Source organism: Prionailurus viverrinus, chromosome A2 (assembly GCF_022837055.1).
Source record: "Prionailurus viverrinus isolate Anna chromosome A2, UM_Priviv_1.0, whole genome shotgun sequence".
Classification (NCBI taxonomy): Eukaryota; Metazoa; Chordata; class Mammalia; order Carnivora; family Felidae; genus Prionailurus; species Prionailurus viverrinus.
In genome coordinates this window covers 73,971,563-73,987,994 of record NC_062562.1, presented here as the reverse complement: position 1 = coordinate 73,987,994, position 16,432 = coordinate 73,971,563, and the positions used below count along the sequence as shown (strand labels likewise).

The window sequence follows — 16,432 nt, the reverse complement described above, 5'->3', positions numbered from 1 at the left end:
TACTTTGACTCTTGTCAATAGTGCTGCTGTAAATATTGGAGTTTGGCCTTGTCCTTTTAAAACTATAGACCCCTGCTGCCCTCTCCCCCATCATTTCATGCAGAAGCAATGGTTTCTTGCCTCCTGAGGCCTAAATTCCTTATGAGAGAAACACCCTAGCCATGAGTGTTTTAGCCCAATTCGATGCTTTTGATGTGAGTTCTCCCTGGTGTGGAAAGCCCGCTGGCAGTTTGTGCATATGGCTTGTTGTCACTTACTTTGCTCAGTCTGGAGAGTGAGGCAACCAAGGGAATAAAGAGAGAGAGAGGAGTCTGTTGCAGAGTAGATGAGGGCCCAAGAGTCAGGATATAAGGGTTTAGAATACGTAAAGAAGTTCCTTTTAGGTAGGATGCAATTATTTAATAATAATGATATTTATTGAATCCCAACCTTTTATTTATTTTTGAGAGAGAGAGAGAAAGAGAGCAAGTCAGGGAGGGGCAGAGAGAGAGGGAGATGAAGAATCCAAAGCAGGCTCCAGGCTCCAAGCTGTCAAGCGCAGAGCCCAACGTGGGCCTCAATGCAGGGCTTGACGTGGAGCTCATTGTGGGGCTCAAACTCATGAACAAACTGTGAGATCACAACATGGGCCCAAGTTGGACACATAACCGACTCAGCCACCCAAGTGCCCATGAATCCTTGCCCTTAGCAGCAACTTGTCTATGGATCTTATGCTGTGGCCCTCCCACCCCACTGCATCTGCTTCACTTAAACAAGCAGTGAATGAAGCATTTTACATTCTGACCATCCACAGTCTCCTGTTCTTCCACCCTGCATGTACAATGACTTCCATTATTAAGTTCTTTGACTTCGTCAGGATTCCTTACCCACTGACACCTTTCCCTTTGCCCTATCACCTCTTCCTGTCTTTACCACCTTCTTCCACATCCAGATAGTCCATGGCTCATTACCCAGTAACATTCTGGCTAGTTTTCTGATTTTCCTGCACCTCTATTTTTTTTTTTGTCATATTCATCTGACACAACTCTAGTGAATGCAAATATCCATTTATTCTCTGTCTGTAACTGAGAGGTGATGGAGAATATCACTCAATTGGGCTTTCAACACAACTGTGTTTATCTGGTCACCTTGCTGTCCCACTCTCTTCAATGATATAATCTTCCAGTCTCATATATCCCAACCCTACTCTCAGTTGATGACCTTGCTCTTTATTCCATAAGAAAGTAGAAGCATCTAGTGGGAGCTTTCTCTGCTTCCCACCAACAAACCAACATGGGGCCTGCATTGCATCTGTGGTCATTCTGTGTGCTTAGTGCTTTGCTTATTCTTTTTCTTCACAACCAAATTTCCCAAACAGATGTTTGCACGTGACTTCCCCATTCCTGACTGTTACTTAGTCCCGATTCACTTCAAATTTCATTTGGTCCTCATTGTGACACCAGAACAGCATTTGCTGAGGGAATGAAGACCACCTTGAGGGCATTTTTTGGTCCTCTTCTTACTCTTGTGAGTAACTCTGTTTCTGCTTGGACTTGAGATGGGGGTTGCCTTCCGACTCATCTCTTGCCTCCCCCCACTCTTTTTTTCCTACTCCATAGTCAAACTCTTTTCCTAAATGACTTCAACTATGTGATAGTTTCAGTTATAGATTATAATGAACAACTCTCAAGTTTTATCTACAGTTCAGACAAGTTCTAATCATTTGGAATTTCCACAGGAGTATCTCAAAAGCTCCTCAGAAAGCTAAATGTCCCCTGTGACATCTTGCAGTCGCTCAATCTTCAGCTCTTGACCATCACAGCCAAGTCATTACCAACTGCAGTATATTTTACCACGTAAATATTTCTTTTTTAAAGTTTTTAATTCTAGTTAATTAATGTACAGTATTACATTAGTTTCAGGTGTACGATATAGTGATTTGAAACTTCAAGACATCACCTAGTGCTTATCACAACAGGAGCACTTCTTAATCCCCATCACCTACCAAACCCATCCTCCTACCCCCTTCCCCTCTGGTAACCATCAGTTTCTTCTCTATAATTAATAGTCTATTTCTTGGTTTCTTTCTGTCTCTCTCTCTGTTTTCCCCTTTGCTCATTTTTTTGTTTCTTAAATTCCACATATGTGTGAAATCATATGGAATTTGTCTTTCTCTGATTGACTTATTTCACTTAGCATTATGCTCTCTAGCTTCATCGATGTCATTGCAAATGGCAAGATTTCATTTTTTGTTGGATGAATAGTATTCCATTGTGTATATACCACCTCTTCTGTATCCATTCTCCAATCAATGGACAATTGTGCTGCTTCCATAACTTGGCTATTATAATTAATGCTGCTTTAAATATTTCTTGAATCCATTTCTTTGCATCTCTCTTGTCAGGACCCTAAACTAATACACCATCATTTAAAAAAGTTTTTTGAGATAATTGTAGATGCATTTTAAGAAATAATAGACACAGATCTTGTGTACCCTTTACTCAGTTTACTCCATTGGTAAGGAGATGTCCTTTGATAGGTAAATGGATAAATACACATCCAGACAATGGCATATTATTCCACACTAAAAAGAAATGAGCTATCAAGCCATGAAAAGGCTTGAAGGAGTCTTGAATGCATGTTACTAAGTGAAATAAGTCAAGCCAAAATACATCTGGTATGATCATACATACTGTATGATCCCAAGTATATGTAATTCTGAAAAAGGCAAACTATGGATACAGTAAAAAGATCAGTGGTTGCCAGGGGTTGGGAGGAGGAAAAGACAAATAGGCAGGGCACAGAGGATTTTTAGGGAAGTGAAAATAGTCTGTATGATACTATGATGATGGCTACATGTCATCAGACATTTGTCCAAAACCATAGCATGCACAGCACCAAGCGTGAACTCTAATGTAAACTACAAACTTTGGATGATCAGACTGTGTCAGTGTAGGTATATCAGTTATAACAAATGTAACACACTGGTGAGAGGTGTTGATAATGGGGGAAGGCTGTGCATATATAGGAGAAGGAGGTATATGGAAAATCTCTACTTTCTGTTAAATGTTTTTGTGAACCTAAATGTAAAATTTATGTTTTTTTTAAAAAAGACATCGGAAGCATCCTTGTCATGATGTTGATGTTCTGTATTTTACTATATCAATATCAATATCCTGTGCTATTGCACTATAGTTTTGTAAAATGTCACCAATGGAGTAAACTGAGTGTTTTCTTCTGATCATACGTTCTCATTTCTTACAATATGGATGGGCTGAGAATTTTCCAAATTTTCAATTTCTGTTTCCTTTTTTCCTGAACGATTCTGTAAGTAATTTCTCTTTTTTCACATTGTACTATTGTTGCACCTTCATCATTTTGTTTAGAAATATCTTCAGCTTGGGAAGATACTTCAGCTTGGGTGGCCCAGTTGGTTAAGCACCTGACTTCCGCTCAAGTCATGATTTCATGGTTTGTGGGTTCGAGCCCTGCATCGGGCTCTGTGCTGACAGCTCAGAGCCTGGAGCCTGCTTCAGATTCTGTCTCCCCCTTTTTCTCTGCCCCTTCCCTGCTCGTTCTCTCTCTCTCTCTCTCTCTCTCTCTCTCTCTCTCTCAATAAATAAATAAATAAATAAATAAATAAATAAATAAATAAACAAACAAACAGGGGCACCTGGGTGGTTCAGTCAGTTAAGCATCCATCTTCAGCTCAGGTCATGATCTTGTGGTTCAATGAGTTCAAACCCCGCGTCGGGCTCTGAACTGACAGCTCAGAGCCTGGAGCCTCCTTCGGAATCTGTGGCTCCCTCTCCCTCTGCCCCTCCCTTGCTCACACTCTGTCTCTCTTTGTCTCTCAATAAACAAATAAAGGTTAAAAAATTTTTTTAAATAAACAAATAAACATTAGAAATGTCTCCAGCTGAATACCTAATTTCATCACTTGCAAGCTCTACCTTCCACAAAAAACTGGAGCAGGAGCCTAGTCCAGCCCAGTTCTTTGCCACTTTGTAACAAGGATTGCCTTGCCTCCAGTTTCCAAACAGGAGTTCCTTATTTCCACCTGAGACCTCATCAAAATGGCCTTTCCTGCCCATATTTCTAAACATTCTGTTCAGCGTTCCTTAAGTATTCTCTAAGAAGATTGAAATGGTCTAAAGATGTTCTCTCCCCTTTTCTTTCTGAGCTCTCAACGGAATTGCCCTGAACAGTCAGTTCATAGCAATGTAGGCTTTTTCTAGCATAAACCCCAGATCTCTTCCAGTCTCTCTACCCATTGCCTGGCTCTAAACTGCTTGTACACTTTTAGGTATTTGTTACAGTGGCATCCCACTCCTCAGTATCAGTTTCTTAACCCACTTGTGCTGCTATAACAGAACACGATAGTCTGTGTGGCTAAGCAACAGATATTTATTTCTCACAGTTCTCAAGGTGGGGAAGTCCAAGATCTGGGCGCTGGCAGATTTAGTTCCTGGTGGGGACCTACTTCCTGATTCACAGATGGCTATGTTCTTGTTCCTGCTAATCTTAAAAACAAAACTGTCAGTTATTTTATCAGCAATCAGCAAAAATGGCCTATTTGGGAATGACAGAGAACTACAACTTAGGACATGAAAGCTACAGCAAAACCATAGGCAAGTCCAAAAAAAAAAAAAAAAAAAAAGAAGGAGAGGAATGTCATTTTATGGAGATGAAGGGGGAAGTTGGGAGAATTTGTTTTGAATGAAAGTCTATTGGAGAAAAGCAAGAGTTCTGAGTGATGATGGTCTCTCATTGGCTGAGTTGCAGGGGCAGTTGATCTCTTGTGGAGGATTAAGTGGACAAGCCACCTTTGAACCACATGGGTGTGAATGGCACGAGTCCGTGTACACTTGGAAATTTTTCAATAAGTACAGTACAGTACTGTAAATGTATCGTACTTCCTTATGACTCTCTTAATAACATTTTCTTTTCTCTGATTTACTTCATTGTAAGAATCCAGTGTATAATACACATAAGATACAAAATGTGCTAATTGACTATTCATGTTATTGCTAAACCTCATGGTCAACAGTAGGCTATCAGTAGTTAAGTTTTGGGGCGTCAAAAGTTACACGTGGATTTTCAGCTGTATGTGTGTGTGGGTTGCCATTGTTCAAGGGTCGATCGTACATGTTTCCTGTGAGGCCTTCCTTTCCTGTTGATGACTCTTGTGTTGGGGTCTATAATGGACAGCTATTCTTATAATTGACGCTTGTCACTTACAAGTGATACAGCTTTTCCTTTTAGTCTCCTGACTCCACTTTAGTGACGTTTCCCTCTATTAATTTTCATACACCTAATACCATCCAATACCATCATATTGGGGTTAGGATTTCAACATGCGACTCTGGGACATAATTATTTACTCTTCAGCCAATGCTTTGTTTTTAAGTTTTTACTTAAAATATATTTATTAAACACTGTAGGAACATATATATTTTTCCATGTAGGAAAATATATATATTAAACACTGTAGGAACAATAACAGGGAACAAATAAGCATTTAAAGAACTCAATCTTACCTTTATCCTTATAAATCTATTTGATGATTTTTAATTGTGTTTGGTGCTCAGCCACTATGCACTCTTCATTTTCCTGTGATCATTAACTGGTTATCTCTGCTTAAAGTTTTGAAAGTTTTATATTGATAAACACATATTTCATGGCATAGCTAAGGCTTAAGGAAGAAACACTTCTTCATTAATTAAATTTTTTTTTTTTTTTTTTTTCAACGTTTATTTATTTTTGGGACAGAGAGAGACAGAGCATGAACGGGGGAGGGGCAGAGACAGAAGGAGACACAGAATCGGAAACAGGCTCCAGGCTCTGAGCCATCAGCCCAGAGCCTGACGCGGGGCTCGAACTCACGGACCGCGAGATCGTGACCTGGCTGAAGTCGGACGCTTAACCGACTGCGCCACCCAGGCGCCCCTCTTCTTCATTAATTAAAAGGGAATGAGGATGTCCAAAAATGTAAACTTGCAGAGTTTTATGTCACTAATCTAAAATTTTAAAGTTTATTTATTTATTTATTTTGAGAGGGAGACAAAAAAGAGAGAGGCTGAGCAGGGGAGGGGCAGGGAGAGAGAGAATCCCAAGCAGGCTCTGTACTCTCAGTGTGGAGCCTGACGTGGGGCTCAAACTCATGAACTGTGAGATCATGATCTGAGCCAAAATCAAGAGTCAGATACTTAACCAAGTGAGCTACCCAGGCACCTCTAAAATTTTGAAAATCTTTTTTCACATTATACTTGGTAGCATACATTGTTACTTCATGTTACTTATTCACTTCCCAACTCAGATTTTCTCCAGAAAACAAACAAACAAAAAAAACAAGCTGACAATCTGTGTACCTTCATAGTTATCAATGGTTTATTGGGGCATCTCTGTTCAAAATCCTTTGCTCCTCACTCATACCTCCATTGCAAATTCCCTTTCCATAGTTTGAGAAACACCAATGCATTGTTTATAACACAAACTTTGCTTTTGCCCTGTGAACAGGGAAGATAAACTTTTAAAATAGTTCATGTGATATCTTTTTAGTAGCATTCATTACCAAATCAAGCAAAAATGTAAATAGAATAAACCCCATTAATAATGTTTTGCCTGAGATTCATTTTAGCCATGAGTCTATTATATGGAAGCAGTTATCTGAGAGATTTATTACATTTTACGGCCATTTATTAATTGCCTAACATTCTTCAGATATCATGTTAGGTCTAGTAGGAAGAATAAAAAGAAAACATACCATCTTCCAGCTTCAGTTTCCCAGCACCAGACAACGGGACTTTCAACGATGCTGGAAATGCTCTTTATCTACGCTGATATGACAGCCATGGCTTTAGAATGTTTGACATTGTGGCTAGTGGGTCTGTGGAACTGAGCTGCTACTTACATTTTTTCTTAATAACATCTCTACTGAGATATAATTGATATATCATAATTCACTCATGTAAAGTGTACATTACAACAATCTTGAAACATTTTCATCACCCCATCAGGAAACCCAGAACTCATTAGTGGTAGTGGTCACACCCCCAAATTCTCCCCATCTTCTCAGCCCTGGGTGGTCGCCAATCTTTCTGTCTCTATGGATTTCCCTATTTTGGACGTATCATATAAATGCTATCAAAATATGTGGTCTTTTGTGACTGGCTAATTTTTTTTTTTTTTTTTTTTTTTTTTTAAATTTTAATGTTTATTTTATTTTATTTTTGGGACAGAGAGAGACAGAGCATGAACGGGGGAGGGGCAGAGAGAGAGAGGGAGACACAGAATCGGAAACAGGCTCCAGGCTCTGAGCCATCAGCCCAGAGCCCGACGCGGGGCTCGAACTCACGGACCGCGAGATCGTGACCTGGCTGAAGTCGGACGCTTAACCGACTGCGCCACCCAGGCGCCCCAGTGACTGGCTAATTTAATTTTAGTTTATTTAAATTTAATAGCCACATGCGGCTAATGGCTATTATAGGAAGCAAGTGAAGTGAAAGACCACATACAGATCCTGAAGGCTAAGAAGAAGATAATTCTGAGAAAGGGGAATGCGGAATACAGGTCAGAGATTGGAGATGAACCCAGATGGAGCCTAGTGATAAGACAGGTTCCTGGAGGAAGGGATGGTTAACAGTATCAAATAATACAGAGGGGTCAAGAAAGAATAGTTTCAGTGTAAAGATCGGATAAAAATCCTGATGACAAAGGGCATTGGCATGTGGCGTTGATGAAGAAGTGTAGGCAGGTGGAATTTTGTATCATTCAGAGATGGAGGGAAGGAAGAAAATTTCAAGATAGCCTGAGAAGGATAACAGGATTGATAGAAATTTTGTTTTGTTGCTGTTAATATTTTTAGTGTAGACGTGAGCCTATATGTAGGCAGAAAGAAAAGGATCTAGTCAGAATGAAGAGATTAAGGATGATTGAGCAAGGTTCTGAAGGATATGAGTGAGGGTGGGACCAGGGTTTTTAGTATAGGAGCAAGCCCTGGCAAGGAAGATTGAAGTCATCTTTCTCAGAGGCAGGAGTAAGTAAAGAAAGAGTAGGTGAAAATACAGAGTAATGTTTACATAGAAAAGAAGGAAACTAAAGGAACTCATTTAAGACAGTGGGAATGAGGCCTTCTGTGGGTAAAATTTGGTTCCTCCAACCATCACTGTGATCAAATGAGGAGAAGGGAGTTCTCCAGATGCTCTGGGAGGTGAGTGTATCAATATCTTATATTCTTGTTGCTGCTCAAATGATGTGTCTCCTAGAAGCAACAAACATTTTCAAGTACATAAAAACCACATGAGGTTCAGAGATCCACATGTGTCAATTTTCACTTAATGAAAAGTAAATTGTCCAAAAGTTTACATATGAGATCTTCAAAGATAAAATGTATCAGTGTATGCATCCTCCCTTCCACCCTCCCTTCCTCCCTCCTCCCTCCCTGTTTCCTTCCTTCCTTCCTTCCTTCCTTCCTTCCTCCCTCCCTCCCTCCCTCCCTCCCATTCATTTATTTTTCTTTCAGTTTGTAGAAAACATTGTATCCTCTTGCTCCTTTCTCTCCAAGGAAAAATGGAAACAAACAAAATATAAAACTTTGGAAAAGCCCGACATTAATCCATACTACAATGAATACAGAATTTCATGTTATGCATTATAATAAAACTGTTTTAGTTTAATTTATTATTTTATTTATTTTTCCAAGCCGTGTTACAACAGTTAGTGGAAGAGCCAGGAAGTGTTTTGAAAATCCCAAATTAAGAAAAACAAAACAAAACAAAAAAACCAACTATGCAAATATAAGAACAAAATCTACTAATTAATTAATATTTATTTAGTTAGTAATGTACTTTAGAACATGCTTTCTATATAGAAGTTTTAGAAATTAAAGCTAACTTTTATGGTATTTTCAATATATAAAGTTATATATTCATGTATCTATGTATTTGTATGTATGTATGTACTTATGTATTTATTGATTACTTTTAGGCTTTTAAAACCAAGGATGGATATCTTGTAGTTGGAGCAGGAAATAACCAACAGTTTGCTACTGTGTGCAAGGTAATCTTGAATCACTGGGGTGGGCGGATGACCCGTGCAACAACTCGTTTTGTATACTGCCAGGAAAGTTCAGTTTTGCCTAGAACAATGTTGTTAAGTCTACAGCCAACTCCAGACCCCTTGCCTTCACGCCTAACAATGTGCCATTTTGATACATACAAGTGCTCGGGACATGGTCTGAATTAGCATTCTGACTATATGTTTTTTTCAGGTTATCTGGCTGTATTTTGAAATGAATCATAGTACATAGGAACCTAAATTATCCTCAAACAGGACCTGACTACCAGTCCAATGAAAAAAAAAGGAAAGAAAAAAATGCACTAAAATTTTTTTTAAATGTTTATTTATTTTTGAGAGAAAGAGACACAGAATGTGAGGGGGAGGGACAGAGAGAGAGAAAGAGAGAGAGAGAGAGAGAGAGAGAGAGAGAGACGGAATCTGAAGCAGGCTCCAGGCTCTGAGCTGTCAGCACAAAGCCCCATGTGGGGCTTGAATCCATAAACCAAACCATGAGATCATGACCTGAACCGATGTCAGATGCTTAACCGACTGAGCCACCCACGTGCCCCCAAAAAAATGCATTTTAAAGGGAATTTTATTGCCAGGATATTTTTCTTTTCTCTTTCCTTTCTTTTTTCTTTTTCTTTTTTTCTTTTTTCTTTTTTCTTTTGTTTTTGTAATAACATGAGATCTAATTAGGCCCAAATACAGTATAATACCAAATTTATTGTATTAACCACTAGAAAACTAAAAACAACTTTTCACATTAGCTTTTAATTTTGCAGAATACCTTTCTGCAAAATTCATGTTTTAAGGTGTTAGCAATTAAGGTTATATTAAAGATGTTGCTACTCATTGGGTTTAAAAAAAGGCCTTGGAATAGTTTGAGATAATTTTATATTGAAGATTTTACATTTTTGGCATCACTTAGACACTTTTTTTATTTGATGTCTTTACTACTTACCTAGATTTTAGGGTTTTTTATATTTGCTTTTATTTAAGTCTTTAGGTTCCCGTTCACTTTTTCCATTTCTAGTCCCAGAAGTATGATCTAGCTTTAAAAATATGTATTTAAGTTTTTATTTTAATTTTTCTTTCCTGTAGGGGAAAGGCCTCACCTGTTGAGGACGTTTTAATTTTTTTGCACTCCTCATACGTACCACTGTGAACTTCCGGCGTTATTAAAGATGCCCAAATATTCCTTAGAGGAGCCTTCTTTATTGCAGTTAGCCTGCTAGAACCTTCTGTATTGCAGTTAACCTGCTATGCACAAAAATTCTTTATTGTGGTGCCTCTTTTACAGGAGAGGGTAGGGAGCGCAGCTCAAAACCACAGCAAAGGGGTGGGATGTACCAGGGAGAAGGTGACAAATGGAGCTGGTTCCTATGGCAGGGAGGGCTGGAACATCTGAGGTGGGGAAGAGGGAGCTTTCATAACGGTGACTCTGAGTAAGTGTAGAGAAAATCGATTCAAACATTTGATCCAGGATCAAAGAATCTTTATTATGAACGGTCAACGTTAAAAATATGAAACATACGGAAGCCGTTGCCTGTGAAGTCATTTGCGTACTCTAGCCACAGAGATGTAAAAGCCAGTTCATTGCTATAAATGAGTACAGATTTTCTTCCTGGGCCATATGTTTTGGAGTTTTCTCTCTCCAGAAAGGGGGGCGGGGTGGGGGGGGGTAGAAATTACTGGTTGACATATTCTTCACTGTTGAAAATAACTGTACTGAGCTCTTTTTATTTTTGATTCATTACTGCTGATCAGTTTGAAACTTTTGAACTTCCTCATAAATATCCATAAGAACATTTTTTTTGGAAAAGATTTTTATTTCAAAGCAGAATATTTGCCGTAAGTCTGAGTACTAAAATATGACTTACTGTGCTGGTGTGTTAGGATACGTTTGTTTAAAAGGAGACCATCAGAGGGCCTTTGAGAGTGGTACACTTGACCTTGTTTTTCCATATGTGAGTTAGGAATGATAATCCCTGTTATGAGCCCGTAAGACAATGTCTATCAAATTCTTTGAAACACTCAGAAGAAAATTTTTATGTGTCCAGGATTTTAATGCTATTTACATCGCTTACTAGGCATCTTGAGCGAACATTGCAATCTGATTGATTTTTTTTTAACCTTCATAATTATATCCTTACATGTAAACTTGCCCTATAAAACCTTTTAACCTGAGAAAAATGCTCTGATCCCTTATGCCATGTATAGTGGGTTTCTTGTAAGTATTTTTGGTTCAGATTTATCTGTTGCAAAGGGGCTTGTGATTCAAATTGACCTTACGGAAGATGAAGTTCCCAGGTTTTCACATGATGCCCATCAATTGTTCTTTTGCCAATTAAGGCCCGTCATAAAAGATAGGATGGCTCGGGTGCCTGGGTAGCTCAGTCGGTTGAATGTCAGACTTCAGCTCAAGTCATGATCTTGCAGTCAGTGAATTTGAGCCCCCCACATCAGGCTCTGTGCTGACAGCTCACAGCCTAGAGTCTGCTATGGCTTCTGTGTCTCCCTCTCTCTCTGCCCCTTCCTCACTCATGCTCGCTCTCTCTCTCTCTCTCTCTCTCTCTCTCAAAAAATAAACAAACATCCAAAAAAAAAAAAAAAAAAAAAGAAAAAAGATAGGGAGGCTCTACCTCCTAGGGAGAAATACAGCAGTATTGTCTGTGATGAATGAGTAGAATTTACTTGGGCCTAATCTCTTTCCAAAATTGAAATAGATCTACTGGTTGACTAATACTTCTGGGGCAGGGGGTCCTATTAAGGAGCTCTTATTGTCAGGAATTAGGGTGAGAACAAGAGCAATTGGGTTCAAGGCTTGGGGTTCAGAAAATCTTCCTGCATATAAACCGAACCTTGGCTTAGAACAAATCCCATTTTATGTCTCTTAACGTGATACAGAAGAGTAGGCAACATGAGCATATGTAAGCTATTTTAAGCTGATTGATGCCAACACTAATGGGTATTCCTATTTGAAGTACATTGACATCCTTTCAAAAGTCATTTAGACTGAAAGTTTCTTTTATTGGAGGCAATATGCATTGGTTCTCAACTCTAGCATGCATAGGAAATCTCCTTGAGCTTCATACCCAAAGATTTTGACTTAGTATGTCTGAGGTGGGGTATGGGAAACTTCAATTTCAGTAAGCATTGTAGCTGATTTTGGAGCAGGTGTTTTTAGGACGTTATAGCATAGTTCTAAGGCATACTGTGAGTCTTGGAGCTAGTCAGGTGACCTCTGGCAAGATGCTTAATCTTTGTTAAGCATCTGTGTTCTCATGACAAAATGAAGATTATAATACATGACTATGCTAATATATAAATTTTGGGATTTTGCAAGAGTTAGATTGGATAAGTAAAATAGTCTGTCTAGTTCTGACTCACAGTATGCACTTAATAAATGGTCTCTATAAAAATTACATTTGTAGGGGGGGCATCTGGGTGATTCAGTCGGTTAAGCAACCAACTCTTGATTTCTGCTCAGGTCATGATCTCTTTGTGAGATTGAGCCTCCTGTAGGGCTCTGTATGGACAGCACGAAGCCTGCTTGGGATTCTCTCTCTCCCTCTCTCTCTGTCCCTCCCCCCCCCACTTGCTGTCTCTCTCTCTCTCTGTCTCTCTTTCTCTCTCTCTCCATCTCTCAAAATAAATAAATCTTAAAAAATTGGGTTTGGAGAATCTGGTTCTGGTTAAGATAAAGTAAGCACACTTCTCCCTATCTCTTCCGTTGAACGCAGCGATAAAACCTGGATAGAATGCACGGAGCATCTATGAGAGGGTGTAAGAGGGCTCTGAGAAGTAAGTAGTAGGAGGAGAATTGGGGAAGAACACCAGAATTTAAAGTATCTCTAAGGCAGCAGTAAGTTTCTCTGCAATGGCTTCCTTATACAGTGGAGCCTGAAACATGGAAGTAGGCACTAGGAAACAGAGCTGAGCCCTACGAGATGCCCTTTCTTCCTAGAGTGAGGACCACAAAAGTGAGCTCTAATAGCAGAGAGAGTGTGGAAATCCTCCGTCTTTTCTCCCTCTCCATTTTCTCATGTCCCACCCCACAAACAACCCCTGTAATGGCATCAGCAGATGAACAGGAACTAAAACTCTGAGGAAGGAGAACTTTCCTCTTTATCTCTGAGCAGTGATCCCCCAGAAAGAGGGGTGAATCCCTGTTGCCTTTTTCTCTCCCCCCACTGCTTGGCCTCCACCCTGCAAGTCTGCTGAGGAGTAGGCTACCTAAGGGGGAGCCCCAGGGAACTGGAAAGAGACTGCAGAGAGGCAGGAGCTGTGGAAAGCAATCCTTGAAGTTGTTGGTGAACCCCTCACTCACCTCTGAGCTGCACATACAGTGATCTGGTGCTAACCAGCACCCCAGAGGAGTTGAGGACTGAGTTAAGGAACAGATGACTGCCCAGGTGGCAGCATGACCATTAAGTAGGGCACATGTGGGACAGATTCGAATAGCACTGCATGCGCTCAGAACTCCACTACCTCTAGAACCAAAGCACACCAAAGGTGGGTTGTGGGACTCACAGCCTGGACCTCACCAGGTCAACTGCTTGCTAAACACAATAACAACAAGATTTTTCTGTAGGATTTAAACAAGACCCAGAGGCTCATAATATAATATTTAAAACGTCCAGGATACAATCCAAAATTACTCAGCATATGCAGAGCCAGAGCTTGCATGAGAAAAGACAGTCAATAAATGCCAATGCCAAGATGACACAGATGTTGGAATTAATTTACAAAGGCTTTAAAACAGCTATTATAAAAATGCTCCGATAGGCATCACAGACTTTGTGGAAATAAATGGAAAAATAGAAATGTCCCGCAAAGAAATAGAAGATATGAAGAAGAACCAACTAGAAATTCTAGGATGGAAAAATACAGCCACCAAATAAAAAAAAATCTCCTCACTGGGTGAGCCCAATAACACAATGGGGATGACAGAGGAAACTAGTCATGGAACTCGAAGATAGATAAGTAGAAATCATTCAGTCTGAACCACAGAGAAAGAAAAAAAGAGTCTCCTCCCCAAAAGTCTATGCTGAAAAAATATTTGAAGATGTAATTGCTGAAAACTTCCCAAATTTGGCAAAAGACAAAAACCTACAGATTTAATAATTTCAGCGAACCCCAAATAGGATTAACCCCAATAAATCCATGCACAAACACACCCAAGACTACCTGCTGAAAAGGAAAGACCAAGGCAGATGTTTTGAAAGCACCCGGAGAAAAATGATATATTACCTGTGGGGGGACACGGACACAATTGACTGCAGATTTTTCGTAAGAACCTGGGAGCCCAGAGAGAAGTGGCACAGAGGTGTCCACCCTGAACTCTATATCCGGTAGAAATATTCTCAGAAAATGAAGGTTAATTAAAGACATTCTCCCTCCTTGTCTCCCTGCCTTCCTCTTTCCCATCCTTCTCTTTTGAACAAACCCATACTTCATTATTTCTTTTGGGGGAAAATGTACCTCGTTGGAATGCTTCACATGGATTTAGTGCTCAAGATGTCAGGCACTTTCACTGACATGACTTCATTCCGTCCCAGGCAACGCTGCTTCGAGCACTTAAGGAATGGTTGTGATCACAGCACCCGGAATGAAGCGGTCTCTCTAGGAACATTTTGAATGGCAGCGTGGCTGAACACAGAACGATAATTATTGTGACCCACTCTTTCGTATCAACTTTCAAATAGAAAAGAGGTCTAATATGTCAAGTTTAGAGAAGGACATATGAGGATATCCTGGTTCCCACTGAGTAAAATCACTGAATGTTTTTTTTTGTTTTTTGTTTTTTTAACATTTATTCAGTTTTTGAGAGACAGAAAGAGACAGAGCATGAGGGGGGAGGGACAAAGAGAGAGGGAGACACAGAATCCAAAGCAGGCTCCAGGCTCTGAGCTGTCAGTACAGAGTCCAATGTGGGGCTCTAACCCACAAACTTTGAGACCATGACTTGAGCCAAAGTCAGATGCTCAACTGACTGAGCCACCCAGGCGCCCCACTGAGTGTTTTTTATTTTATTTTTTTAATGTAGCTTATACTATTTCTGGGTGAGGCTAGATTTACAGATTTAACCTGTGATTTGGTGAAGGCACTTGCTTTTTCTTGAAATGACTTATTCATTCTTGGGGAGGGAAGGGGTTTCCATTCCTGGACAAGGCTGGAGGCCATTCTGGGATCAGGTGTGGTGACAGGGAGGGTTTGAGAAAGGACGCTGTATGTGGTGTCGCTTTTTAAACTCTGGGAGAGTAACGCTGTCTTTATTATTCCTAAAGGAAATGAATAAGTGAACCATGCAAAAGAGAAATGACACCGTGGAGATGCTCTCTTTACTCCAGGGAACCTTCTTCACTTCTCTGTCCTTTGTGAGATGATTAATGGGTTGATTTTATTTAAACTGTGGGAAACAAATGGAACCATTAAATGTTTATATTTAAAGCAAATACATTACTAGAGGTAGTGAAGCTTTCTGTGGGCCACATGGCCTGCCCGGAACCCATAAATGCTCCTTCTGACTTTCCAACACAACTGCCAAACACTGCCTCCACACATTCTTTATAAAACTTCTTTTCCATTCCAAATCCACTTGGTACTTTCATTACGGTCTTGTTAAAATTGCAAGATGTCCGAAGGGACTTGCAAGATAGATTTCCCTTTATTGAGGAGGAGCAAAAGAGGAAGTGTATAAAAGCATTTCTATTTGTTATTCCTTCAGGGAGACATATTAAAGAAAAATAGTGACACTTCTATAGGAAGAATATCTTTTAATTTGACATTATTTTAATGGTGAGCATTTGGGGCAAATGTATATGCTTTTCCTCTATTTTAGCACCTTGTACAACATCCTGGATTGGACTTCTGGGACAGATAATATTATTTTATTTACATGTGGAACAAATAAGTGAATGTACCTACAAGATATATGTTGATCATGGGCTTTGTGAAAGTGCAGACAAGTACTTATGATATTGGTTCTCAGAATTAGGTCCGTTTTATCCAGTTTTGTATCTCTCTACTTACTCTCTCCAGACAAGCTTATGATGGGGATCTGATAACTCTTTCTATGCTCCTGTTTGTAGGTACCTACACAAATGTAGCAAAAACTTCTCATAAGTGACAAACTCAGTCACAACATTACCCATATTAAAAAAAATTTTTGTACCATTTATTCATTTTTGAGAGACAGAGAGACAGAGAGTGAGTGGGGGAGGGGCAGAGAGAGAGGGAGACACAGAATCCGTAGCAGGATCCAGGCTCCGAGCTGTCAGCACAGTCCGACATGGGGTTTGAACTCACTGACCATGAGAATATAACCTGAGCCGAAGTCAGATTCTCAACTGACTGAGCCACCCAGGCCCCTCAACATTACCCATCT

At 39.8% G+C, this 16,432-nt stretch overlaps 1 protein-coding gene across 6 annotated transcripts in view; it reads left to right on the top strand.

Annotated features, from left to right (window-relative positions):
• SUGCT (succinyl-CoA:glutarate-CoA transferase) overlaps window positions 1-16,432 on the top strand; it is a 760,970-nt gene that overhangs the window by 320,911 nt on the left and 423,627 nt on the right. For all 6 annotated transcript variants that reach the window (XM_047849630.1, XM_047849625.1, XM_047849624.1 and 3 more), the window contains one exon: window positions 8,968-9,039. In XM_047849630.1, the coding sequence (XP_047705586.1) occupies window positions 8,968-9,039 (72 nt within the window). The remainder of the gene's footprint in view (window positions 1-8,967; window positions 9,040-16,432) is intronic.